This window comes from Strigops habroptila, chromosome 8 (assembly GCF_004027225.2).
Source record: "Strigops habroptila isolate Jane chromosome 8, bStrHab1.2.pri, whole genome shotgun sequence".
Taxonomy (NCBI): Eukaryota; Metazoa; Chordata; class Aves; order Psittaciformes; family Psittacidae; genus Strigops; species Strigops habroptila.
This window is the reverse complement of record NC_044284.2, coordinates 30,311,681-30,338,693: the sequence shown is the minus strand read 5'-3', so window position 1 is coordinate 30,338,693 and position 27,013 is coordinate 30,311,681. Positions and strand designations below refer to the sequence as shown.

The following is a 27,013-nucleotide window of genomic DNA, read 5'->3' as shown; positions in this document are numbered from 1 at the left end:
GAACCCCGCGGTGGGGCCCTGCGATGCGGCGCGCCGGGGCTGGAAACCCGCAGGACGCGCAGGACGGCTCTCGCAGGCGTTGTCCTCGGCGCACCCGCGCATCCCTCCGGGGGGTGCGGCTGCGGCGGCTGCTCTCCCCCGGCCCCGACCCTCCTCACCCGGGCGGGCGGCAGCGGGGGCCGGGGCGCGGAGCCCCTCGCCCGCCCTAGGGGAGGGACCCGGGACGGGGCTGGGGGGGGGGTGGGGGGACGCTCGGCCACCGCGGGGCTCTGCCCGCCCCCTGCCCGCCCCCGCCCCCTGCCGGCGGGGCCCGGCACCGCCCCCGCCCCGCGCCGCCGCCCCCTCCCCGCGCCGTGACAGACAGCTCCGGCGGCGCGCTCGGCCAGGGAGGCGGCGAGGCGATGCGCCGCCGCCGCCGCCGCCATCCCGGCGCAGCCCGCGGCGTGCCCTGCCTGCCGGCAGCCCGCGGCCGCCCCTAGCCGCGCTGCAGGCGGAAGGGCAGGGGCGGCGGCTTCTCGTTCCCGGCGCCCCGCATGAGGAGAGGCGTTAAATAGCGCCAGCGCCGCGGCGGCCGCCACCACTGCCCGCTCGGTGGCGGCGGGGCCGCCTGGCCGGCGGCGGCGGAAACATGGCGAGCGACTCCCCGGCGCGGAGCCTGGACGAGATCGACCTCTCGGCGCTGCGGGTGAGGCGCCGGTCCGATCCGGGGGGATGCGGGAGTCACTCCCCCTTCCCCATCCATCCATCCGTTCATTCCCCGGTGGGGGGGTGCTAAGGCTAAAGCGGGGGGGGGGATGGGTGTGGGTGCGCGGGGCTGTGCGTCCGTGCGCCGGCACGTATGTACATACCGAGGTACATAGGTCGTGCGCGTGCCTGTGCGCGCGGGCAGCCGCGTGTACGCATGTGTGTGTATGTGCACAGGTACATGTGTGTGTGCCCGCGTGCGTGGACCCGCACGCGCACCCGTGCGCGGCGGGCGGGGGTGCGCAGGTGCGTGTGTGCGCACACACACACACATACACACATGCATACACACACATACACGCACACGCGCGCGGAGGAACGGGTGCACGCGCGTGTGTGTGCGGGCGCGCAGCTGCGACAAGCCCCCCTCCCCCCCCCCGCCCCGCCCGTGTTCTCCGCGGGGCCGCCGGGCACCGGCACCGGGAGGGGTGACAGCGGCCCCGCAGGCGGGGCAGTGCCTGCGCCCCGCAGCACGGGCGGGCACACGGACCCTGGAGCCTGTAACCTCCGGGGTGTGGGGCTGCCCCCCAGACCCGGATTTCCCGCACCGGCGCGGCCCCCGCAGCCTTCCCATCCATCTCCCGCGGTGCCCCTTCGCTCTGTCTCGTCCTCACCCCCCTCTGAAAATGAAGCTCGTCGTGTACCCTTGAAATGTCGGGCTCGTCAAACGTGTCAGCCTCTGCGTGGGCTGTGGCCTGATGTTCCCCCCCCCCCCCGCTCTATTTTTCCTGTAACTTTCTTCCTTTTCGCCCTTTCTTCATCTTTCTGGTTGTAAGAATAGCAGGTTGGTAACAAGCATGGGGACTCATTTAGAGAAGCAGTGTTTATTCAGGAGGCAACAGCAAGGCTGCTTCATTCAACCTGCAGGCCCAGATAAATAAATAAAATTGAGCAGAATCCCCTCAAGACTTGCACAAGTGTGTTTTTAGAAATATAATTTGCTTCAGTGCAAGAAGGAAAAAATTCTGTATTCATTTGCCCTACTTTCTTCCTGGTGAGTGTCTGGTTGATTAATCGTGTAAATGATTGCTCAGCAATACATGGTATAGATGGGATTGGAGGGGGGAAACCATCACCTTAAAAACAGACCTGGAGCTTGTTTCCCGTAGTAGGTGCCTTGGGAGAGAGGTTGTTGGAGCTGGTGGAGTTAATCCAGGAAAACATTATCACTGGGTGGGAGAGGGGCCCTCTCCTGCCCTCTTCTCCCCTGCCCTCTGAAACCTGAAAATCAGATATTTTTTTTAACACCTGTGTGGGGAAGTTTATTTGAAGTAGGGCACTGTTTGTGTTTAAAACTGTATCCATAAATCCTTAGTGGTTTGGTTTCAGGTTTTTTTTTTTCCTCTGTATTTGTGGCTTTTTTAATAGCAACCTGCTCCAGATACAGTCAGGAGTTTGTTTTCACTGTAGGAGGAAATGTATATTCCTTCCCTGCCTCCCCCTGAGACCCACCGGCAGCGCCTGGTCTGCGAGCAGAGCAGTGCTGGCGTTTCAGGGTAACCGGAGACGGGGGGACCTGAAACCCTGACCGATGGTGGGAGGGGAGTGCAAATCCGTGTCTCCTGCCCAGCTGTGTCTGCCCCGGCATGACCCCGGGGACAGCACGGTACCCCTGCCACTTGGACCTCAGTCCCCTCTGAACGGGAGAGACCTGCTACAGTGCTTTCCTGTAAATGATGAGAGATGTGTTGGTTTGAAAGCGAGACAAGAATAGGAGCTTAATTTGCCAAGGAATAGATCTTCTTCTAAACTGAGCTCTTCTAGCACTTAGAATAATTGTTAAAGGTCATAAATATAGTAGATAGGGCAAGAAGCCTGAATCATTCTGTGGGATCTGAATCAGAAATCAATAGTAAATTTGCTGCCTGGGCACAAAACATGGCAGGGAGGAGTAATTCCCCAAGCCTTGCAAAATTCCATTTATTAGAAGTGCCACGGCTGCGGGTTTGTAGATGGGTCTGGATGGAGAAGATGCTGCTCTTGTGCCCACGTCTTTGAAGGGGTGAAGGAGGGGTGAGTGAAATGCTGGGAGCCAGGTACTGACTCAAAATCTGGCTGAGGGGATGATTTGTTCCCAGCAGCAGGGAAAGGAAATGCTCAGGCCGCTTATCTCCCAAGTTTGAGTCACTGAAATGTTCCAGGAGGCTGGGTTTTATGAACAACGAGTAAATGCATATAAAAAAGGTGGACCTTTGACTGGCAGTTCACCCCGTCCTTTGCTTTGGCTTCCCTACTTCTCTCACAGGGGAGGAAGGTGGATTTGCAGGACCAGAGCATGCTGTGCTTTTCAAGGCTGAGTGTGGCTTGGCACAAGCACAACCCTGCACACCATCATTCATCTGGCTTGCCTCTGCCCGATAGCTTACAGGGTAGGATTTGTAGAGCTGGGCTGAAAGGTAACACAGGAGGTAGTAGGAGCTTCTGTTCTTGCCATGCTAGAGTTTACCCTGGCCACGCAGTCAGGCTCCACCATCGCAGTGCATCTGCTTGACATGCTGGTAGCTGGGACAGGAACAAAGCATTGAATTCTGATTAAAATACACGGCCTGGTGCATCGAGTAAGTGCACTTGGGGCTGGCTCCTGCCTTCTTTGCGACATGTTTCTATCCATCCTTGTGCACCATGCTCATTGCCATGGTACCCCAGTGTCCCTGTGTCAGTGCAGAGGGCTAAGAGTGCAAGGAAGGAACAGGGTGAAACCTTCAACATCAGAGGATTCTTGAAAGGGAGATCTTCCGGTGGTGGTGCTGGTAATGAGTATTGTTAATGTTGCAGAAAACTGTAATTTAAAATGATGAGGCCATTGAACAGGTAGTGCTGCATATTATACTGACAAGGGGATAAGATAAACTACATTATAATGTTCTGTGCGGGCAAGGAGATATTTTTGCTAGTCCACTCAGCACATTTAATAGCCAGGTGACCTGGCAGTGCTATTACCAGAATGATTAACAGGGGGATTCTCACAGATTGTTGACAGCCGTGTTTAAGGAGCAGATTTTTGCAATAAAATAAGAACAAGTGAATGTGAGAAGGGATGCAGTGGGCCATGCTCTCTGGTAAAATGCACAGCTGATCCCCATAGGAGACCAAGCAGAAAGATGGGGCTGGGTTTGGGGTGGGTTTTTTTTGTCTCAGTGAATGCAAGAGCCTGTCAGCTCTTGCTGAAGGCAGTGGCCTTGATCCTTCTAAAATATTCAGGTCAATAGCGTTTCCTCTGCTGCATCCATCTGCAGGGCTGGGCCTCTGGCTGATGTACCAGTGGTGGCAGCAGGCTCTTCTGCAGTAGCTGGCACAGCTGGATTCATTTGGGGTGCTTTGCAAGATGTGTGTGGGGTAATGAAAGCTCTCTGGGAGCAAAGCCTTTCTCAAGGAAATGATAACCCCTGGGGTGGGACTGGTGTGGGGCAAGCAACCCCCCCTGCTCACAAGCCTTGCAAGGCTCCTGTGGGTTGTATGGCTTGACTGAGGGTTTCCTGCAAGCCTGGGAGTTTAAAAGCAGCCTTTTTGGGGAAGGAGTAATTGTTTTCTTCATGTACCTGGATGTTGCTTTTGTTTTGAGCTCATTAACAAAACCCAATCTTTTGTTATTTACTTTAGGAAAGTGCTGACCGTGCACTCTCTGGGAACTGGATCCTAAAATTGCTAGTTGTTTTGGAAAGGCCTGGCCCTTAATGCTCAGGCTTGGAGAGGAGACGACACAGAATTAAGGAGTCGGTGGGTATTAGCTGTTGCTGGGAAGAAGTGGATGAAATGCAAAAATGTCACTACTCTTCCTTCAGCTTTGCTTTGTATAGAAGTGAAGTTTCAGTGGCCATTTGTTTGCATTAGTTGATCGCTGTCAATGAAAATAAAAGCTCTCATACTAAAAACCCCCATAAAACTCAAACAAACATGCTGGCATTGTCTTGTTTCCAGAACTTCATCAGTTTATGGCGTATTTCAGCATCATTAAAGATTTAGGAGAAGTTCTAATGGGGGGATAAGCACTGCAAGCCTCCACTCAGGAGCATTATCCAGGTAGGATTATGTTAGGTTTCTTCTTCCAGCACCTTTTAAAAAACTCTGTAGCCCAACATAAATTGGACAGCTTTTGCAAAGGTCACCTTCTTCTTAGATAGAAAGAGGAACTAGAGATAACTTCTGAAGATTTAAAAAAGGCATTAAAAGGTTATTTATGCTGTGTTTTACATGGTATGCTACCATGCAAAATTTGGGACATATCTTCAACATATAAATAAATATAGCCATAATTCCTGAGGATAGAGAGTCTCGGGAGTCTTCCAGCAGGAACTTCATCTGTCCTCTTCCAGTGTGGTTCAGTGCATGTGTAAGCTGTGGACTGTGACTGTATCCGTGTGTATTTTTGAGCTTGCTTTTTTTTTTACTATAAAACCTTGGCAGCACAATACCTGTCTCTGAATCATCCCAAAGGGATGACACTGCCCGACTCTAACCCTTTTTTTTTTTTTCCAGCATTTCACTTCCATTCCTTGAGCAGGGAGTTCTGATACCGGTGCAAACATTTATCTTCTACACACGCGTGCATATTCTGTGTGTGTGCTCATGAAAAGAAAGAAGGCTGTCTTCTGTCTAAGCCTTCTGCGTGGTTGATTTTAATTGTTGGGGGTTTTTTTCCCATCTTTTGGAGGTATGCAGCCCAGATGCTGCTCTTCTGCAGTTCTCCATGTGTCCTTCAGCACTGGAGCTGTGGTTACTTGTCCTCATCTTTGGAGATCTTCCCCGACATGAAAGCGTATGGTGTTTTTAAATCCACAGAGAGTCTGTTCTCACTAGTGTTCCTGCGCTGGGCAGCCATAAAAATTGATAATTTGGAGTGAATTTATAGCAAAACATGTGCTTGAGCAGGTTGAAGTTTGAGCATGAGCGTTTTGTTGCATTGGGGTTTGAAGCAACAAAGAGTATTTGATTGGTGGGCACGTTTAAAATCAAGTGTCTGATTTCTAAGCCATGCAAGAAAAAGTAGTTAGAGGAGGCTTTTATCCTTGCTACGTACTTCTTATCTGCCAGGCTCTAGTAGAGGTAGTGGTACAGTTCGTACGGGGTGAGGGGGAAAAGTTTCCATTTGATCTGCATGTTAATCTTCACAGATGAATCTCCCAGCTAAGGAATAGGTGTCCTTGGAAGTCATCATTCGTGTAGGGCCGCGTCACGTGAAAGCAGCTGTCGCCTCCTGGGCTCAGCTCCCAGCCACTCTCTGCAAACCCTTGCCTGACTCCTAACGCACCCCTAGTCTCTTTGTAAGAGTACTTATAGGCATCCGTGGGAGTTCTCTGCCTCTGACCTACAGACCAAGGATAGAGTATTGATCCCTGTTGCCTTTCTTCATGCCTCAAATATAAATGGGGAAAATCCTGTTAGATTTCCTGTGCTCTTCCCCACAGTAAAAAGCTACCCACAGGCAAAAGGATGCACTGCATGAAGGAGCAGCATCACTAAAAGCTGTTGTGTCTTGGGGTGGGGAGGATGGAGCTGGGATGGGTTCAGGGACCTACCTCCTGAAGGCAGCTTCTCACCCAAGGGTGAGCATAATGTGCCATATTCCACATGCCAGCTGCAGAAGAGAGCAGGAGCATTGTAGGGTGAAGGACAGACACACGGCAGAGCTGTGCTGGGAGTCAGCACCATTCCCTCTCCTGGGGCTTTGGCTGACTCTTCCCACGAGTGGCTGTGTCGGCTCTGGCTGCTCTGCACGTGCCCTGCTCTCCTGTGGGAAGCATAGAGCCTCCATCACATGAGGTTTTCATTTACTGATGCTCAGGCATCTTCTTTGTTAACCTTTCACGCAGCCATTAGAGCAGGCTGTGGGTCGAAAACCACTAGTCTAAGTCATTGATAGCTCCATTAAATGAGAGGTTGTATTTCCCACTAATAAGGCCAATAGCTTTGATTTCCTTCCTCACCATGTCTTCTCCTTCTCTTCCCTTTTGGCACTTTGAACTGTGGCTGCACATTGAAACCGATGTGCTGTCTGCTCTGGACTCAGGAAAACAATTTATGTGAGTGAGGTGTGATGTTCTTTGTGTAAATTGCTTAAGATTTCTAAAGGAGGATTGTCTAAGAAACATGGTCCTTGGGAAGCAGAGACTCCCCTTCTCTGTTCCCCCTCCACAGTGTTTTTTTCCCTGCAAGAGGCCAAGCATTCCCTTCCCACAGAGGGCTGAGGATGCTCAGCATGTAGGGCCTCAGCCCTGGGTTGCTCCTGCAATGGCTTGTTAGTGAAAAGAGAGGAAAACCCACCAAGGTTGGAAAACACTGATAAGAAGTTGGAACTTGGTTATGTCTCTCTGCACGCCCGATTTTGTTTTGTAATGGCAAATCAGAAAACCTTACTCCCCTTTGATCAAGAATGTTGCTTTTCCGTGTTAATTTTCTGCAGCGCTTGCCAAAAGTTCAAGGTTGTGTGTTCGTGGTAAATAATGGGTGATTGTAATCAGGCAGGCAGTCCTGGAGTATCCAGATGCGTCTTGCGTGGCTGAGAACTGACATTTCCTCCTTCCATAATAAGTGAGCAAACTGTGTGTACTGCCCTGTGCTCAGCTACAGAGTTACCCCAAGTGCAGCAGAAGGCATGCACTTTGCTCTGCTGCAGATAACCAACCCTTCTCTGCTACAGAAACCCCATTAGATGTTAATGGCTTCGTGCAAACACCACCCTCTTGCCTGTAAGTGAGATCTGAGCGGTTGATGTGCTCCCATCCTTCCTACATACACGCTCAGGCTGAAAACAACTGTGGCCTCTGGCAAGCGCAGTAGCTGCTTAGTTTGTGCAGCAGGCTGTGAACAGTGAGTTGTGCTTCTGAGTAAAGCCTTAGCAATAAGAGTTTAACATCCTCTTGGTTTTAAGCGCTGTTGCTGCAGCGAGGGTGGGTGGATGGGTTTCTGTTCACGTGAATGCATGTGTGGTTTTTCAGCTTCAGAGTGCGTGAAGCCTTTTGTTACAGTTTTTGCTTGCTTTCTCCCACAGTGGCATTTCACAGTGTAAAAAAGAAGTGAATTGTTCTGAAAGCAACACTTTTAAGAAGCCAGGGATGTTGCCTAGGATGGATATTTCTTTATAAAGTAACAGGGAATCAAATTTAATTTAGGTGGCTGACACTTCTTCCCCCCTTCCTTATAAATATTCTCTTTGCTCATAATTTTGAAACTCAGCAGGAAAAAGCCTACTGCCAGCTGAGTCATGTGTTTGGTGCATGGCAGAAGTGACTGTTTGGGACCATGACCTTAATCTGCAGGATGGAGACTTGAGGATGCATTGGAGGCGGTAGAGCCTTTCCCGAGGAAGAGATCGCACAGCTTGAATCTAATAAAATGTGCCTAATAACCGCTGTAGCATGCTACAGAAAGACAAGAGATCAAAGCTTTGGAGGCATTTATTTTCATAATTTGTGGGTCACATTCTTGCAGGACTAATTGGGTGCTGTTTGATGTCCAGGCAACAATAGAAATCTCCCTGTAGATCAGCATGTATTTGCCTTTTCCTTTCTCTTTTGTACACAAGCATAAAAGCTTAGTGTGATTTTGAGATAAACTGGCAAAAGTGAAGGTACAGATCTCCTCCCTACCTCACTGCCATCTTTCTTAGATGTATTTCGCTTTGGGCCATATATATACAGTGCCCACAACAACTGCATTTACCAGGTAGCTAGCTGGTGGTCCTTCTGATGCTGGTGTTCCAGGAGCACTAAGCCTGCTGGTTATTGCTTACCATGCTTCTGCTCCCCAAAGCATGAACTGAGATGAGACTGGAGAACAAACATAGGTGCAGTCTGTAGGATCTCCTCAGTTGTGGATCACTAGTCGTGATTCCCAAGTGGTGTCTCAGCTTTGCAGGTGTTCACCCCCAAAATGCAGCAAGTCAGATATGCTGTGTTTTATGGAGGTGCTTGCAAAGTTCTTTTATTTATATATGTATAGAATATAATATACATAGCATATACATATATATTAAAAATGTGGATCTAACTGTTCCCTCTTGAGTGGAGTAGGACAGCATGTGGGCTAATGTGTGCCTATGAAAGGTACAGCCTGTGGTGCTGTACCTGGCACATAGACCTTCAAAACATAGGCCAAAATTTTCCAAGCTCCTTACTTATGTAGGAGATACTGAATTACCTATAGGCCTGTTACTGCACATGAAATCTGAAAAGGAAGGGACATTGCCCTTAAACTTGTGGGTTTTGTGTTATATCCTCCCACTGAATACTCATGGTAGGTGTTCGTTGTGTTTGCAGATACCACCATTTTGGGAGGAAAGAAAGATGTGCAAGGGCATGCAAGGAAACTGTGTTCTTGGAGCAAAACCAGAGGCCAGGCAACAAAATTAAACAGGATTTAAATGCATTTTCTGGCGATGCAGACAGGCTGTCTTCACTGCAATAAATCTTCAGCCTTTATGTATTGATTAGCTTCAGTAAATAGTGCAGTGACTCTGTTCTTCCTATTGCTATTTTGTGGGGATCAGTGTCTTAGTATGGCTGAAGAGTCTGTAATGGCTAAATGGGATTCCAGTAGTGAGAGCAGTTTACTGATGCTCTTCAAAGTGAACCTTACAGCCAGTGTGACTGTGCTTGACTGCTATAAATACAAACAGAGAGTGCTCCACTGGTGATCAGGCTGGTAATGGCCATGTTTTCTAATGGGCAAAACTGTGTTCCCTGAGCCACGTGCCCTGCCATGACCATGCTGGGCCCTGACAGGGATGCTGTCTTCTCCTGGTTCACTGGTTGAGAGCTGTGATTGGTATGTTGTGTGGGGTTAGGTGAAGGGAGCAGGAATCAGGGGAGAGCCTGGAGGCTTCTTGGAGTGTGGGATTGCTTGGCTATGAAATGGCTGAAAAAGCCTCCTTTTTTAACCTGTCCTGCTCATGGTTTGTAGTAGTTTCTTCAATTGTTTGTGTGTTGCTGGATGTAGTTCGAAGGGATTTTGTTTGTTAGGCTTTGTACCTGCGCTTGGAGGTGATGATATGGTTTGGCAGCCTGAACGTGGTTGTTATTGAGCACTGGGCAAGCCCCAGATCCTTGGAAAGTTGTCATGATAAAGTGTGAAGAGAGCAGGAAGGTGGCAGGGACAGCAACTTGTTGTCCCTGTGGAGCAGCAGTGGGAGAAGGGGTGGAAAGCTGCTTTGCCTATTAGATGCCATAGCTGAAAACCCATCCAGAAGCTTTCCCATTTCTATCCCCATGTTTTGAGATGACTTATAACTACACCGCAGTGGAAGAGTTCTTCCCAGAGGTAGTTTGGGCCATGAGGTGAAATGCCAGGTTGCTCTGGAGACAGTGGATGGAAAGATAAGATGGAGCAGATGTAGAATTAGCATAACAATATACCTTTAATTCAACTTGAAGGAAATAATTGAAGACTAGTTGTCACTTATGGTGGTGACCTCTGCCAAGATGACTCATGCTGCAATATAATGAGTCACTTGTTAATGATGGCCTGTTACGGAGAAAGTGCCAAATCCTGGTAACTTCTTCATTGTGCGATATAAAAACGAGGATGAAGAAGGGTGTTCAGGTTATTGTTGCCTAAAAATAGGTGATACATAAGAGTGCTGAAGCACCTTTACTTGGCTCTGGGGGACTCTAGCATGAAAAGGCAAAGGCCGTGAGCAGAAATACTGCTTCTTTGGCCTTGGTTTAAAATTGCCACACGATGCACCTTGTACCTCTCCTCCCCAGCCTTCTGTGCTGACGTGATGCTGCCCGAGCATGGGAATATTGATAGCTCTCCTTCCTGCCAGACGGCTCAGCTGCCCGCTAGTGGGAGGGAGGTGGGTAGGCATGAAGTTGTGTGGCAAGTGTGCAAAGCCATGGCTATCTTTGCAAAGGCTGCCTGGCAAGGGCTTAGCGTGGGGAGGGAGGTCTTGGGGTCAGCCTGGCTGATGGGAGAGCCCAAAGGTAGGAACAAGATCCTTGGTGGGAAGGTCCCTGGGTGCTACTGATGGGGAGACCTGGGCTGGAGACTTGCAGTTAGGAGTTTGGGGGCTGGGGGGGAGAGAGAGGCGAAGAGCTGTGGCTGTGTCATGTCCTGCAGTGATCGTTCTGCCAGGCACAATCTCTCCATGAACTCCTCACCTCTGCCAAATGGGTGCAGGATGAGAAGGTTTTTATGGCTATAAGGAACCTGTGGTGTTCCTGTAGCCACTGACGAGCACTCCCTTGTTAATCATCTACTTGCTGTCATAAATGCTTCCTTATGTTGAACTAGTGTTTTTCCTTAATAAATGAGATTTTGCAATCCACAGAAAGCAAGAATCTGGTTTGAAGGTGGTTGTGACCAGGGGCAGGAGCTCACCAAGAAGAGATAGGCGGAGTAGCTCCTGGGCTCAGCCTGGGGGTTGGTGCCCAGGCATGCTCTTCTCTGCCCTTTCACGTAGCAGAGGGGTAAGAGGAAGGTACGGCAGAGGGACACCTTGCTCCTGGGAAAGGGTTTCTAACTTGTCAAAAGCCTGATGATTTTGTCTGCAGTTGTGAATTCCTGTGAAGTTTAGGAGCTGAGAGGGCAATATTTTGTTCCTAGATCTCATCATTGTAGAAAAGTATGGGGAGGGGGAGGTGGGGAAGCCTTCCGGAAAGGTTATAATCCAAAGGGCAAATAGACTCCAAGTATTTTATTGAAATTTCAGAAGAAAAAGTGGTGATAAATTGCATAGAATCATAGAATGGTTTGGGTTGGAAGGGGCCTTAAAGATCACCTAGTTCCAAGCCCCCTGCCATGGGCAGGGACACCTTCCACTGACCAGGTTGCTCAAAGCCCTTTCCAACCTGGCCTTGAACACTGCCAGGGATGGAGCAGCCACAGCTTCTCAGGGCAACCTGTGCCAGCGCCTCACCACCCTCACAGTGAAGAACTTTTTCCTAATATCTAATCTAAACCTACCCTCTTCCAGCTTAAAGCCATTCCCCCTTGTCCTGTCACTACAGGCTCTTGTAAAAAGTCCCTTTCAAGATTTCTTGCAGGCCCCTTTAGGCACTGGAAGCTGCTCTAAGGTCTCGCCAGAGCCTTCACTTCTCCAGGCTGAACAATATGTGAAGCCTCACCTTCTTTCTTCCCCAAGTGATGCAGCACAGCAGCTGGAGATACCTGGGCTGCTTCTGCCATGCTTTCATTTTTTGGGCTGTCTACCTCCCCTGTCCCTCACTTCTGCCATCTGCTTCTACAAGGTGTGTCTTGCCCTCTGTACTTGCCTGTTTGCCGTCCAGCCTGAACAACCAGATCCTGCTGCCTTTGCAGCACTGGCGTGGCCCTCGAGGAGATAGGAGCGTGGTGGTGAAGGGCTTTGGAGGAAGGTTGAGGCTTGAAGAGATGAGAAGGGGTGGACCTGAAGGAGGAAAGCTTTGCACACAGATGTTGCTGTCAAGGCGATCTGAAGCACCTAAAGGACAATGAACGTACATTGCAGGAAATTGATGTGTAGTACCTTAGGAGTAGTACCTTAGGAGTAGACCTCTGAGGGGTGGAGGAACATCTCTTCCTGAAAAGAAACTGCCAGCACAAAGGAACCCAAATCTTCTACACATCCCAGGTGCCATCTACTCCTGGGGTGATCTCCTGACTGGCCCTCAGACCTGGCAGTGCCCTGAGAGGGCCATAGTGTCTTTGCCATGAGTGGAGTTGTGGTTTTTGTGCTGGGATAGAGTACTACAAGGATGGCTGGGCTGCCCCTCCATCACGTCTCCTGCATGTTCAGACCTGAGAAGGCCAAATGTTCTTTCCATGGAGACCTGTGTCTCCAAGGTGGACCAGCTCACATCCTTTGAGAAGTGGGTGGAGTAAAAAGCATTACACTTTTGAATAGGCAGATCATGTGGTTCAGAGGGAGGGATGCCTTGTGGATGGACAGACCATCCTTCCCAAAAAAACCCAAACCAGTCTGATTAACAAGGGAGATGAGGCATAAGTTCAAAGCTGGAGTCGCTTCCTCAAGACCCTTTCACAAGAAGGCGTGGTTGTGGTTTTGCTTGTGCTGGTTGATGTGACCTCTGCCATGCTGCTGGCGTAAAGCAGAGTGCCTGCACAGAGGAAATGTCCTCAAGAGAAGATGCAAGAGCCCTGCTCATTATCAGAAATGAATAAAACTGCTCCAAGCTAATCTGGCTGCCTAAAAATAGAAGTGGTGGTAGGGGGAGGGACTGTCTTCTGTGCTCGTTTGCCCTTGATTTTCATGACGTTTTGCTGCTCTATATTGTGTGTTGTAGGGGAGACCGGGTGTCCTGGTCACACTGGAGCAATTCGCAAGAGCACATGCTCATATCAGAAACCACTGGGGAGGAAGGCTCAGAAGTTTGTTCAGGGTTTAGGAGTTAACTTGCAAAGTGCAGTTATTCAGGTTTATTCCCTCATTCCCTGCTCCTCACAGGTTCAGAGCCTCTCCCTCGGTGTGATCTTGAAGCCTCCGTAGGGTAGGTCTGAAGAAGTGATGTGACTAGTGATGAGGCTGTGGGGTGGGATGGATCCTTGGTTCTGCAAGGTGGTGGGAGCAGGGGGCATCTGTCAGTGCGCACCTTGCCAGAGAGTCACACCTCAGTGGAAGGTTGCAGCACCTACTCTGCAATTCAGGGGAGGGGGGAATAACTTATGAGACTTAATTACTGTGTTATTGTTATTCAGCATTTAAAACCCAAGTTTCATAACTGCCTTGTGATATCACCATTTATGTTCTTTGTCAGTATTATGCAAGCAGCTTACCTTGTGATCATGAAATACTGAAATGTGCTTTCTAATGCTCACCCTCTGTTTCTCAATGAGTCCATAAAACCTCTTCTGCTTTCCTTTAATTACAGAACAACAGGACATTTTTCTCTTCTCTTTTTAAAAGGGGTGAGCTTTTTTTTCTTTTCTTTCTTCAAGTTCTTGGGCCAGCTGCTCCTCTGAGACCTTTCTGTTCCATGTGGACATACCTGTCTTTCACTGCACTGGGTTTTTTTTTGCCACTCAGGAGGAAGCAGGAGGTTTGTGGACTCATCTTAGGAGCAAAGGTCTTGCTGCCATGCTGGTGCAGTGACTGCTGCTGGCATTGGTGCAGTTGATGTGACCTACTTACACGGTTAGCTGAGGCAACTGAGAAAGATGGGAACATGTCCAGATGGGGTGATTTTCCTTCCTTTCCAAAAGAGCTAAAATATTACATTGGTTGTTAATATTCAGTTGTTTTCCAAGTGGAAGTTTCTGTTTAACACCAGAAGCAGCCCTTTCTGCACCCTTGCTTGGAGTGCCTCCTCTGTCAAAGGCTGTATTGCCAGGGCAAAGCCAAGCAGAAGCTCTGCTGTAAGCAAGGCTCCATGAGTTGGGCTCTGGTCTTATCTGTGGGAGGATCTGTGTTGGGTCTGGATTTTCCCCACCTCCAAAATCCAGTTTTTGCAGGACAGTAAGAGCAGACTTCTAGTTTTTCTTCTGATTGGTCCGGTTCTGCCACTCGGTGGCATCCAGAGCAAGGGTGAAAAGGAAGGTTGTTTGGTTTTGTGGTGGTGTTGCCTGTGTGGTAATTCTGCATGTGACTAGCTAGAGGTGGTGGGGTATCTCAGTACTTGTTAGAAGAATCTTGCATGATTTTTCTTGACTTAGAGACCCAGAATTTCATCTTTCCTCTGAGCTTTCTCAAGAAGAGAGAAATTGTTGGATTTCTTTCTTCCCTGTACACGGAAAGAATTAAAATGTTTCTCTGAGCACAGATGTGGAGCGTGATGTGGTTCAGTTTGCCTCAATACACTGAAGAGGATGTGTCTCCAGGCTCTGTGGCCAGTGCTGCTTCCACACTCTCATACTTTGCTTTACATACACATCCGGAAATGCGTAACTCTCTTCAGATGCTAATGAAGAGTTTATAGATAAGATCCCCTGTGAGGAAAGGAATGCTAGGGTAGTCTCACAGCAGGGGAAATTAAGGTGAGGAAGGGTCAAGCATCTTCCCTAGATTCACTTACAATCGATGCAGTCCTGGCAGAGTTGAGAGTAGAAGTCAAACCCTCTGGCCTCTCATCCTGTGCTGTAGCCATTAAACTCTGCTCTCCTAAGATTAGATAACCTGTGGTTTTGGTGTCTGCAAGACTTGATGAGCAAATTCCTTTGAATAAATGCTTTTCTTGTATACTTGCCAATTTAGAGTGAGGTTTGGGACAAGAAGGAGGGGAAATAACTTGCAGGTGTCAATTTTGGGAGGTAAATCAGATGTCAAGATAATAATAACAATACCCAATGGGTAAGAGTTCTTAGAAGGACTCAGGAGTGAGGATTGCATCCTGTATCTCTCTTTTAAAGTAAGTAATATGGGGAATGCAAGGTGCAACTGTGCTGCCAGCAGCCTGTCACGAGTTTCAGTACTACCGAGTATGAACAATCCGGATCTCCGGCAATGGCGAGACATGGTGCTGGGGTTTGTTTGCGCCCTGGGATAGATGCTGAAGGTAACAGGGTTAACTTTAGGCCTGAATGTTTGAGTTCTTGGTGAATCCAGTTGCAGAACTCTGAATTTTCTCACAGTGTGAACTGTAGTAGCATAATATGTGGTGTCACCCCGACCGAAAAGTCTGTCCTGGCTTTAGAGCACTTGCAGTCTGGGCAAACATTAATAGCTGATCTGGTTTCCCAGTGTAATGAGAGATTACTTCCCAATACATCAGGTCTTCAGAGAAGAAGGATTACAAAGGCGTCTTGGTCTCATAGTAATTTGTCTTCGTTGCTGTAGCCTGGGGCTGTAAGATGGACGGGAGCTCAGCTGAGCACACACCACAGTTGGCTTACAATAAAACTGCTGCAGCTGCTGTCCCCTCTGACCAGAAGAGGTGCAGCTGGGTGGAATGAGGTGATGCTGCATGCTGCAGACGGCTCTCTCAGGATTTAGGGTCTCCTGGCAGAGGTGTTGTGCTATTTATTTTACTTTCTGAGAGAGTGTGGTGTTGGTGAAACTCTTGCATGGATTTGATTTCTGGTTATGGGCACCCTTATCTGTTTCTGTAGCCTTTAGCTCTTTGTCTTCCCCACATTGGAAGCTGTAAGTTACTTCATCCGATAAGGCTTTTCTTATCAGCTCTGACATTTGTGTAGAATTCAAATTATTCTAGGAACTTTAAAAAAGGGGATGAAGCCTGGGAATTACAGCTGAAAAGTTGTGTTCCTCTTCTCTGTACAGGCCAGCACGATGTCAATGGAAAGTATGAATCTCTCCATGTATCAAGCCGGGGCTGAGTTCTTGGTTATGTGTTGTGTCTAGAAAGAAGCACGTATCCTGAGGTTTCTTTTTCTTTCCTTCCTTACTTTGTGCAGCATCATCAAAACTCTCGTTTTGGCCTTTTAAACTCATCAGCCTGCTCGTGAAATATTCAGAAAAGCTTGGGCTGAGTTTGCATCGCTGTCAGTGGGTTGCATCCTTTTGGAGTGGCTTTGATCTTGCTTACTCCATGCTGAGTAATATACACTCCTCCCACATGAGCAGCAGCTTCAAGGGATATGCCTCCCTCTGAGAGTGTGGCCCTTGCAAGCTCTCCCAGTGTCTCCTAATGGTGAGCATTTAAATGGTATTAAAGCTGCTTATCTGAGTCTTGTGCTTTGGAGTCATTAACACCTCTGCAAAGACTGTGTAGAACTAGTGTCAGCTGGTGGCACTTCACAATGGTTTGAATGGTTACCCAGTGTGCAGGGAACAGAGAGCTGTGCTTCCTGTGCTGGTGAGGGTGTTTAGGAAGGGTGCTGGTGGTGGCTGCAGTGCCCACGGGTGGAGAGCTGATGGTCCCATGCATGGCAGGGATCACTCTGGGGAGATGGTATTCCCCTTCAGCTGGGGGGTCTGGGTATGAGATCAGGCACCTCAGGTTTTTGTTGTTGTTGTTCTTGCCCCATGATTCCCCAGGGGTCAGAAATGTCCATCTCTCCGTGTCTGCTGGGTCTAGTTTAATGGCACGTTTCATAGCATGTTAGCAGTTTTCTTTTAAAGGATCTGTGCTATTCTGTTACCTTTACAAGGAGATATGGATGTTCGGGAGTGATCCTGCCATGAAGTCATCCAAAAAAATGAAGCTGGCTTTGTTGAACATTGTCCTGTGCAGCAGCAGTGCAACAGTGGTTTGATCTTCCTCATGGCCACTGGCAGATCCCACTCTTGATCTCGTTGCGTGGTCTGTTGAGCTAGTTGAGCTCTGCGCGCAATAACAGGAAACTATCATTACTAATGTTAGGCTTGTAGAAAAAATAATAGGGGTAAATAATAGCACAAGATACATGGAAATCAATGTTTTTCTCCTTTGAGGCTGTGGATGTAATCCACTTAATATTCTGTGGAACACAGGATTAATTTTCTTTAGTATAATATATGCGAGGGCTTTTTAATTTGCTGGCAGAGGCATTGCTGTGTTGCTGAAGCTGAGGGAAGGGTATTAGGAGGGAGGAAGGATGCTGACCCAACTTCCAGAGGATTTAAAAGCAGTGAAAACAGGCTAGAGGAGATGAAGCTTCTCCCTTGCTGGCAGGACTTTTCTGCAAGTAGTGTGGCTGGGACTGGGTGTCTTGCACTGGAATGGCCCCTGTTGCTTGCTCATCAGGCTTTGCTGTGAGGTAGGGTATCTTTCAACCCTCTGGATGTCTAAGATGTTGGGGAGTAGATATGATTTGCTTGGACTGTGTGGTGAGACTCCCTTGCTGGGCTTCCAGCACAGAGCCTGTGTCTGCAGCACATGGAAATGAGCTCCAGCCTTGCACTTGTCCTCTTTTACAACATGCCTTTGCCATGATTTCAACTTGCAGAACTCTCAAGCTTTGTAGAGGTTCCTTTAAAATAACAATAAAGCAAAACCGCTGTTCTTTTTCTTTCACTGGATGGAAAGAATGCAGTGACTTGCCAGGCTTAAAGAGGAGTAGATACAGCAAAAATAAATAAATCAAGCCCATTTATTTTAAGTTGATTAATCTGATATGTTCATAGTTTTCTAAAATAAAACCTAGCCCCGGAGAGTTTAGCAAATCAAATAACAATAACAGCAATTAATTTAGAAGTAGTTATGAATGTTTCCCATCCCCTTTTCACATCCTTGCACCCACATGATTGATCTCAGAACTTATGACTGTGGGCCAAATCCTGCCTGGGGATGCGCAGTTTTCTCTCTTGGGTTGGAGAACGTGCACCTGAAGGGCTGCCCCGTGCCTAAGATTGGGGAAGGACCATGGGAAGGGGCGAGATGGACAAGCAGTTGATGCTGGGCTCCTGGGGCACTGTGTGCGTGCTGGAGAGCTTGGTCTGCTGCTGGGTTGAATTTCTCTGTTGAAAATATATGTATTATGGACTTCCCCGCCTGTTTTGTTTTCCTGTTTTGTACTGGCCCTCAGCAGGCTGGTACCTGCGGTCTTGCAGGGCTTGCTTTGCTGCTGTGTGCCTGTTGTGTTAATGTTTCCAGCTTGCTTGTGTGAGCTAATGAAAAAATGGAGCTCTAGCTAGGCAGAGGCCACAGAATGTCACGGCTGGCTGCAGGGACCGGAGCCAGCAGAGAGCTCCCAAGGCAGGGAGGTGTCATGGGGCTGTAATTTGACAGGGAGCTCAACTGATGCCGTAAAGCAAAAGGTGGTGGTTGGATTTATGGGGCATCAGGGTGACTTGCAAAGCAAAACCAGCTTTTCATCTTCCTAGGATGCCTGTGTGAGAAAGGTCCCTCCACTTTGTCTTAGCTATAACGCTATTGTAATGTGTAATCAAATGAAATAAACTAAATAATCTGTGCCATACCCCTGCAATGTTTGTAATTTGGAGCATTGGGATTTGAAATAAAAAGCATCTCCGCGAATGTACAAGAGTGATTCGCAGTGTAAGAAGCCACCAAGAAATGCAGAAGTCTTGCTATGGGAAATACTTTATGACGTGGCAAAAAAATTCTTGCAAATCATTTCAGCAACTGTGGATTGTCCCTGACTTTCAGGCCTTTTTACATATTTTTTTGGCACACATTAGGCAGGAGCTTGCTTTTTGCTGTGGGACCTTGTTTTCTCCCCAGCTTAAGTGAGTGTCTGTCAAGACCAAACCTTCAAACTCCCCACAGTCTGTCATTAATAGAGGCAGCCTGTGAAATGTAGGAAAAAGGTGAGAAACCTTCCCTCCCCCTTCCCTGCAACTTGTTAACTCTTGGGTGAGAAAGGTCCAGATGTGAAACACGCAAATTAACATATTTGTGATATTCTTTTAAATAATTTCACTGCTTTGTCAAGACAACTCCATGTAAAAATGTGTTTATAATGCATGGTTTTGGGAACTTGTTGAGTATAGTTGTGTTTTGGTTTTTTTACAGTCTGTCTTGCAGTGTTCTCCAACTAGTTGAATGCTTAATAATTTGATGTGATCTGCTCCCCATATTGTCCTTTTTGGAAACTGTTGGTACTAGGGAGTTATCTGATTCTCTTCTGCTAACCAGCCCTTACAGAGCCAAGTGTGAGAAGCTGATGGCAAGTGACGGGCTGTGGGTAAACTCTTTGAAAAGCACTAAACCATCAGATAATTCTGTCTCCAGATGATCTGTGAAAATTAGACTGGTGTGAGAAACTCACCTGAATCCAGTAGGGAGGTGATGTTCCTCCAGACATGTTTGTAGGCACTCTGCCTCGTTTTCTGCAAAATATTAAAAAGTAATGGCAATCACTTTAAACTGGGATGTAGTGATTTCTGATGAGCAAAGCCCTCCTCCCATTTTGCCTCTCTTAAGACCTGTTAAGATGGCATAAAGGGTTCCCAGCTGCTCCACAAGATGAAGTCTTTGCAGGTGCGGTATCTTTGGCTGTGATGCTCATCTGCTGCTGTTGGGTGGATGTGAATGGTCACAGCTCTGGCCCAGATGACTTCTCCTCTCTCACTTGGCTTTAAGTCTCCTTGGCGTGCATGCATACCTACTGAGCCTGTACGATGGTTGTTGCACAGGTCTCTGCTGTGGAAGGCTGTAGATTATAGGTGGTTGGTGCTACAACGACACTAGTCTTTTATCCCTGTCAGCTTTTCCCTGGTTGGCTTAGCCCATGTCCTCAACCATGACTTAAAAACTGACGTACAGGTGCAAAGCCACCCTGATTTTAAAAAGCAGAGGGTGTTAAGATAGATTTAAATTTCTTTTTTTTTTTGGCTGTTAAATGCATCTGGAAGTGAGACGTTCTCCCATTTTAAGGTATTGCTCTAGCCACAGCTCTCACTACAAGGATGGAGCAAGGCTGTATTTTCTTGACAAAAGCAATCACAGATGGCAGACCTCAGCAGTCTCCTGAGAGGGCTTCAGAAGCTGAGATGTCCAGTCTGCAGTGACTTGTAAAGGTGCAAACTGGCTTGTGAACTGTTACCCCTCCACATATCCACAGATGAAACCGCAAACGTGACCTGCTGTTGGAGACTTGAGTTTTATTTTCTCCTGGATGCGAGGGATGGCTCTCTGCTTCTGGTGTAAGCTTGGCAGCAACCTTGCTTTTCAGAGTGCGACTCTAGGAGTGGTATGTTAAGAAGCTGTAGCTCCTGAAACAGCTGCTTTGGTAAGTAATTAAACCAGCTCCTCTGAGACCCCATAACCCTTTGACAGCATTTACTAGTAGGTAGCAATTTCAGGTTGATACAAACATTTGCTGGCCAAGGTGAAACGCTTTATTTCTCAGAGGGACGAGATCTAAACATTTAGGAATAGTACCTTATTGGTCCAAAATTGCAGATAAGTGACTTCAGTGAGGAGAGTGTCCAGCTGCTGTGCTCCAATTGATGTCTGCATCCGAAGAAGTGTGGTACAATACTAGTAGTGGCTTTAGATCTTCTGGGGACTATAGATATGATTTATAATTGGCACTGTTGCTTTTTAGAGACACTGAGCTTAGCCAAGCCTTTTATATATTGTCCCGTTGAAGTTGTGTGCTTGAATTAGACATATGTTGAAGTGGCTGATTGTACTGAGGCTGCATTCATCTAACGCCGCATGGAAAACCTCAGAGTTCACTTAGCAGTAGTGCTCTTGCTGGTGCTTCTGGACTGATTGACTTCTAACTCTTCTAGAGGAGCAGTCTTCTGTGAACTGGAAGGAGGGCTTATCATACAACTGCAAACAATTAGTGGAGTCTGTCCTGGGGATCTACAGGATGTGCTGTAGAGCTTTAAAAATGAGAGAGGATTGTCTGATTTGGAGGAAGTCCAACTTCAAATGAAGAATAAGTAGAATTGTATTGTCTTAAGGGTTATTGAATATCTCAGTCAGCATCATTTTACCATGGTGAGACTCATGGGCTCCAGATGTTGATCTCCATTAGCTTCAAGTTGAAGCTCATCGCCTCTTGGTTGAGTGACATCAGGATGAGATGGAGTCACCTTGTTGCTAGTGATGCTTAGGTCAGGCTTTTGAAGGAATGGAGAGGTGGCTTGGACCCTTCTTGTTTTGATTAGTGTGTGTAGCTGGTGGATGGCTTTTCCTTAGAATGGGCTGCTCCAGTGGGCCCTGTTGGGCGAAGGTTAGCTTTGTATATGTCCGCATAGTCATGGTTGTCCTGTATCAGTGCAGCATCTTGAGCTGTGGGACCCACTGTTTGCAGTGGTACAAATGCAAGAAAAAAGCAATCTTTATTCCAGGTCTGTACGTGTTCCTTACTGGCTTGGAGCTCCCATGTTTTTTATTTGTGGACAATGTACAGAATGGCTGCTTTTTCCGTTGACATGGTAGGAAGGAGAAACCAGGTCAGATGACTCTAATTTTGTGTGTGCAAATGCTAATCCATGAGCAGGAAATCTGGAATAGTCAATATATTGTAGTGTTAGTGGTTTGGCCTCAGCAGGACCGAGTGGGACTGGACTGCATATGTACATGGGGAATTTCTTACTTCTTTCAGTCGTGGTGTTGGCTATACCTTTGCTTGCTGGTGGCTACAAATCCACACTTAGCTCTTAAATTGAACTGATAATAGTTGAAGAAGTAGTCCAGCTTTATTGACTGAAAAGCCCAGTGTGGTGATTAGTTCTCATTTAATTTTGCTGCTGCCAACTGTTGGCAGGTCTGAACATTTTGGAAAGGAAAGAGGTGCACGTGTGGCGACTGGAGCTTTACTGCAGTGAGAAGCTAGAGAGACCTGGGAGGGCTGATGTATGGTTTAGGAAAGGGAGATGGCTCTCAGTAGGGGCTGGAGGAATGGCTCCTCGAGAGCTGCTGAAGAGGATTGGTTCAAATAGATTTGTAAACAGGCTTCTCTCAGCTGTCAAGTGGAGAATTTTTTCTTCTGTTAATAACTTAGCCTTGACAACAGTTTCTCTTATGCTATATAGGAGTGTTGTTTCTTGACTAACATCTTCGTTTAAGATACAGAGCTGGGTGTTTGGGGGTGAGGGAGGACAAACTGCTTCTTCAAAATGAAAACAAAACCCTCAGTGAGTTCCTTATTACTCTTCCAAGTAGAGCAGCTTGTATTGCTTGAGTAGGCAGGAGGTGCAGTGGTAGATGGCATTGATGATAGCTTGTCTTGTGAGTCTCTGGATGGGTGGGCGAAGGAGGGGAAAAGTACAAAGCTAGGAGGAGAAGACATGAGATGAAGCAATCCCCGTGAGGGCTGAATAACACCTAGTAGTCCAGCATGGTTCTGCTTCATTACTTGGTTTATAACTGAAGCAAAATATCTCAAAAATACCTGTGCAGCCTGTTGAGTGCTTTTTTGCACTGCTTTAATTAATGAGCAGGCTTAGGGCTATGTCTGTGTGATGGGAAGGCAGTGTTTGAAGCTCAGAAAAGTAATGTCCCCAATCTCTTTTTATGGAAGTTTCTGGTAACTGGATCAATATTTTGTTGCTTTGGCTTCTGCCTTCCTACTTTGTGGCTGTCTTAGCAATCCTCTCCTGGCTTGTGCAGTCCATCTTCATATTACAGGGCTGTTAACCAGAAATGCCTTGGAGATGGAGACAACTAGTTGATTACTAGAAAGCAACTATATCATCAAGTACCCTTTAAACCCCTCAGTTTTTCTCCGAACTACATGCTATTTGGGGTACCTTCCCCAAGGAGATCTGGACCTCATTTTGTCAAATCGTACAAGTGCTTCAATTCCTGCTGTAGAAGGCAGTGTAAAAAGTATGGCAGAATGGGCGACTTGATGTGCCTTCAGAAAGAATAGCAGTTGACTTGATAGAGCTTGAGGTTGCTTGGGTCCTGATGCTTGGGAGATACGTATGGCTGCATACAGAGCTTTTGACTTTGCTAACATGAAGGATGGCTTCCCAGAGTATGGCCTAGCTTGGACATTTGGCCTTGGGAAAAAGAACCTAGACAAGTATGTAGTATGAGAACTAAAGGCTTGATCCTCATACTTGGTCCTCATAGTGACGTTTTGCATAATTAGAAATACATTACCCCAGTGACAATTTTATGTATTGAGCTGTACTGGTGAAGGGCTTTGTCTCTTCTTCATTCCTCGCAAAGCCTTTCTCACACTCTAATTTAATGATCTTCCTCTCCTGTTTGGAGTTTGGTGGGGTTAGAAGACTCGGCTTTTTCCAGGCAGTCGCATATTTACAATAGATCTCAAGACACTGCTTGTGTGGAGAGTGCTGCCCATTGTTGTCATGCCAAGGTGTGTGATGCTAGGTGGGATTACAGCTCTCCCATGCTGTCTGCAGGCCATGGCACTACCATTAATTTATAAGAGCCAGCTCTTTGGGAAGAATGACCCCTTGGTTCTCCCCAGTGCCAAAATCTCTCCTTTTGACCGCCAGGACTTGTCTAAGCAGAGGCACCTGCACACAGATGGAGCTAACTGGGTCTGGTATTGAGGGTCATGAGTAAATGGCTTTGTAAGCCTCCTTTGGTTCTTGAGGATGCCTGATCAGTTTAATGGGGTCTCCTGTTGAGGCTGTTTTATTATGGAGCTGTAAGGCAGAGGCTCGTAAAAACCTGATGTTTGGGAACATTAGTTCTCAGGCTTTATTCTTAGTGAAGATTAAAAAAAGCTCTTCCAGTGTCATGAAGTTGCTTCAGCTAACTAGTGCCTGGGGATGCTCCTCTGTTACTGACCCATAACTGCGTGCTGCCTCCAGTTAACAGTGCATTTTCCTTCTCTAGGGTTATAACATTTGCTTAATGACCGGTTATCTCCATGATTTTTGGCTGGAAGTTGTCATTAGCTGCTCAGAGTTGGGGGACTAAGTGCACAATGATTATAGAGGCTCTGATCTCCCATTTCCCCTCCAATGCATTCACAGCAATCGTGGTTTAATTGGTGTGCCCCTCTGTTCCCTCCGAGCATCTCTCCGCTGTCTCCTCATGTTTCTGTTACATACGTTTTGTGTGGGCTAGAAGGGAGAAAAATGGGACTTCTTGAAGGAAAACAAGCAAGTTTGGTGTACAGACTCTGTATAAATGCTCCTTTTGTTTGTGGGCGTCTGCATGGCTATATTTAAGGACATCTAAATGGTGACCTGTGAACTGGTGATTGACTAACTCAGTGGTCACCATAGCCAACACTGATAGACATCTGCAGCCCTCAAACCTTAGCTGACAGCCCTGGATGTGGCTATTACTCTCTAAATGGTCACCTCAAGCGAAGTGTTGGCTCTTTTGTGTCCTGGACTTGTTGAGACGTCACAGTGTAAGTGAGGAAGTCTTTCAGCTTTAGTTCTGCTGGGGTCTGGGTTAGACGGAGCGAGCGGTTTAACCAGGGGCGTTCTGCTGTGAGCCCTGCTGCTGCGTGCTCCACGCTGATAAGCCCTTCAAAAAGGATGTGTGTTTTGTTGCTGAAATTTGGATGCATCCTGCTTTATCATCTATGTACAGAAGTCCCTTTTCTGATAATGCAGCGGTTTTAAATATACTGTTTATTGAAATAAAGTGGACTCCCTCCTCCCCTCCCCCATGATATTGCTGGAAAAAATGATGCTCTTGCCTTGTTCTGCATCTCAGACTGCTCTTAGCCACCAAGGCTTTAGTACCACTGATTTTCCTGGGAGGTGGGTGAGGAGCATAACAATTTCCCTCTTGAATTTGAGCCTCTTCTGGCTGCAGCTGTGGAAGCAGGGTCAGATCCCAGCACAGGAGAGCTTGGGTGCCAGCCTGTCCCTGGTTGGAGGACCACTGGGTCTGCACAGCCCTTGCCTCTGGTGCCACTATAAAGCATTTCCCATCCCATGAGCAACTGAAAGATGCTCTTGTTGAGTGTTCTGTTGCTTTGTGAAGAGCGCTGTGCCTGAGTTTGCTCCGCTGTCTTCTGGCACAAATCCTGAGTATCTCCTCCTCAACGAGGCTTTGTGTGCCGGGGGGGCAAGTGGCTGTGCTGGGGCCAGTGGCATCTTCCTATGGAGAAAACTGCAGCTGGTCTCTTCTGGGAGCGGGGCGCTGAGCCTGCAAAGCTTACTTTTTAAACTAAAAATAAACTCCTTCTTTCCTTAGCAGGAAATGGTCTAGCTGTGCATTGCTGCAGGCCTGAAACAGGAGTAGCTGGTAGTGGGTGATGTGCAAATGATCCTCAGCATCACTGCGGCTCTGTGGCCCCTGCCTGGGTTTGGGGGGCTGCCTCTCCTGGAGCTGGCGTGGGGGCAGTGGGTGCTGCTGGCCCCTATGGACCCAGGGCGAGGTTTTAATTTCTAGTGCTTGGAGCTAATGTGGTCTGAAATCAGCCCTGCCTTGCTGAGGTGCATGGGGGTCAGGGTCTGCTGACACAGCCCCGGCTGGTGCTCGATTTTATGTCTGCTCTTGCTCCTGCCTGCTGTTCTGCTCATCTCCTTTGTTTGGGCAGGGAGGAGCAAAGGACCCTACCTTGGTATAAAGGCTCTTGGTGGAGCCCTATGCTACTACAACCGTACAAATCCTTTTCTGCGTGAAGCTAATATAGAGCTGAAAATTACGGTGGTTTGTCTTAAATATTGGTTCTTTTCCCCCATTTTAAAAAGTATATCTTCTTTTCCTCATTTTTTTACCCCTTTTATTTGTGGGCTATTTATTTAGTTCTTATGTTTTCAGTAAAAAAAATAAAATCAGTAGTATTCGTGGAGGCAGTCTGGGTGTGGGAAGAGGAGGCTGCTGTGGAGGGTTGCAGGAGGAGGGTTGCAGCCTCACTGACTGCCTGTCTGTCTTCGATGGGGAAGAGGGCACCAGCAGAAGGTGGTAGCACTAGGCTGGAAGCAGCTGTGTGTAATGAGCTTTGAGGCCACCCCCAGCCAAGTGCAGCACAGCATGCTGCCGTGAGCCCTGATCTGCAGCACAGGCTATATTTGGTCTGAGATTACTCCCTGCTTGGCCTGGATTGGTCCCTAGTCAGAGCTCTGCAGGGTGGATTTCTTTTCCCCTGGCTAACATGAAAGCGTCCATGCAGCGTGCCTCCGTGTTTTCTTCTCTTGCTGCTCACTCCAGCCTGCCTGAGCTGTGGCCACTGCTCTCTGGTACCCTCCTGAAGCATCTGAGCTGGGGCTTTCAGGGGCACAAGGTACCAGGGATAACCTATTCCCCATTCCCCAGCAGCTATTGAAGTGCAAAGCTCTTCTCTGTAGGAACTGGTCCAGGGGAGACTAGTGGGAAGAGGGGTATCCCCCCTGCCCACTCCCCCCATCCTCTGCTGTGTGTGCTCTGGAAGGCCATTAATGGCACATGACTCCTGGGCACTAACAGTAGCTGTTGGGGAGAAGCGTTGCCTCTTCAGCTGCCTGCTGCATGGGAAGGAGCAAGGCCGAGGAGGGCAGCATGGCTTTGGTCGCTGACGGCGCGTTGCTGGTGTTCCCAGCATGTTGCCATGGCTGTGCTGAGGTGGGGCTGCTCGTGCCAGCAGTCAGGGGAGAAGTGTCACTCAGCACTGCACCGATGCCCAATTACCTTGGCGATACTTCTGGAAAAATGCAGAGAGAAAACAGGGTGGAGGGGGACATGTAGCAGAGAAATTGCTCTGCACGTGGGAGCTGGAGCAGGAGCTGTGGTTGGTGGGAGCGGTGGGGGAAAGCCCTCCTTGTGCGCGAGCTGCCCTGGCCAAAGCAAATGGTGTCAGGGGAGACAGGCATGAGGCTGGCAGGTGTACAACCAGGTGATGGGTAGACTCAGATAAACCTAATAGAGCCGCACCACAGCTAACGTTTGCATGCGTTAGAGGAGTGAGAATGGTGGGAGGGGGAACTCTTTGGTTTGAGGCTTTGTGGAAGGCGGTTGGAAACACATTGCAAAGAGGAGTTCTTTTTATCAGAAATGGCCAGCTGCATCCCTGGATGTTTCTCCAAACCTCCTGATCATCTGCCCTAGGCACAGCTTTCTTCTCCCTTAATCTCCTAGTGAGTATTCAAAAATAGATATACTTGTAGCAC

The 27,013-nt window shown here is 48.1% G+C and overlaps 1 protein-coding gene across 7 annotated transcripts in view; it reads left to right on the top strand.

Annotated features, from left to right (window-relative positions):
* Positions 1-270: 270 nt before the first annotated feature.
* TNIK (TRAF2 and NCK interacting kinase) overlaps positions 271-27,013 on the top strand; it is a 161,807-nt gene continuing 135,064 nt past the window's right edge. For 6 of the 7 annotated variants that reach the window (XM_030495366.1, XM_030495365.1, XM_030495363.1 and 3 more), the window contains exon 1: positions 335-685. In XM_030495366.1, the coding sequence (XP_030351226.1) occupies positions 629-685 (57 nt within the window). In that variant the 5' untranslated portion in view covers positions 335-628. Of the gene's footprint in view, positions 686-27,013 lie in introns of all 7 variants that reach the window. The other variant, XM_030495360.1, reaches the window with a different exon arrangement.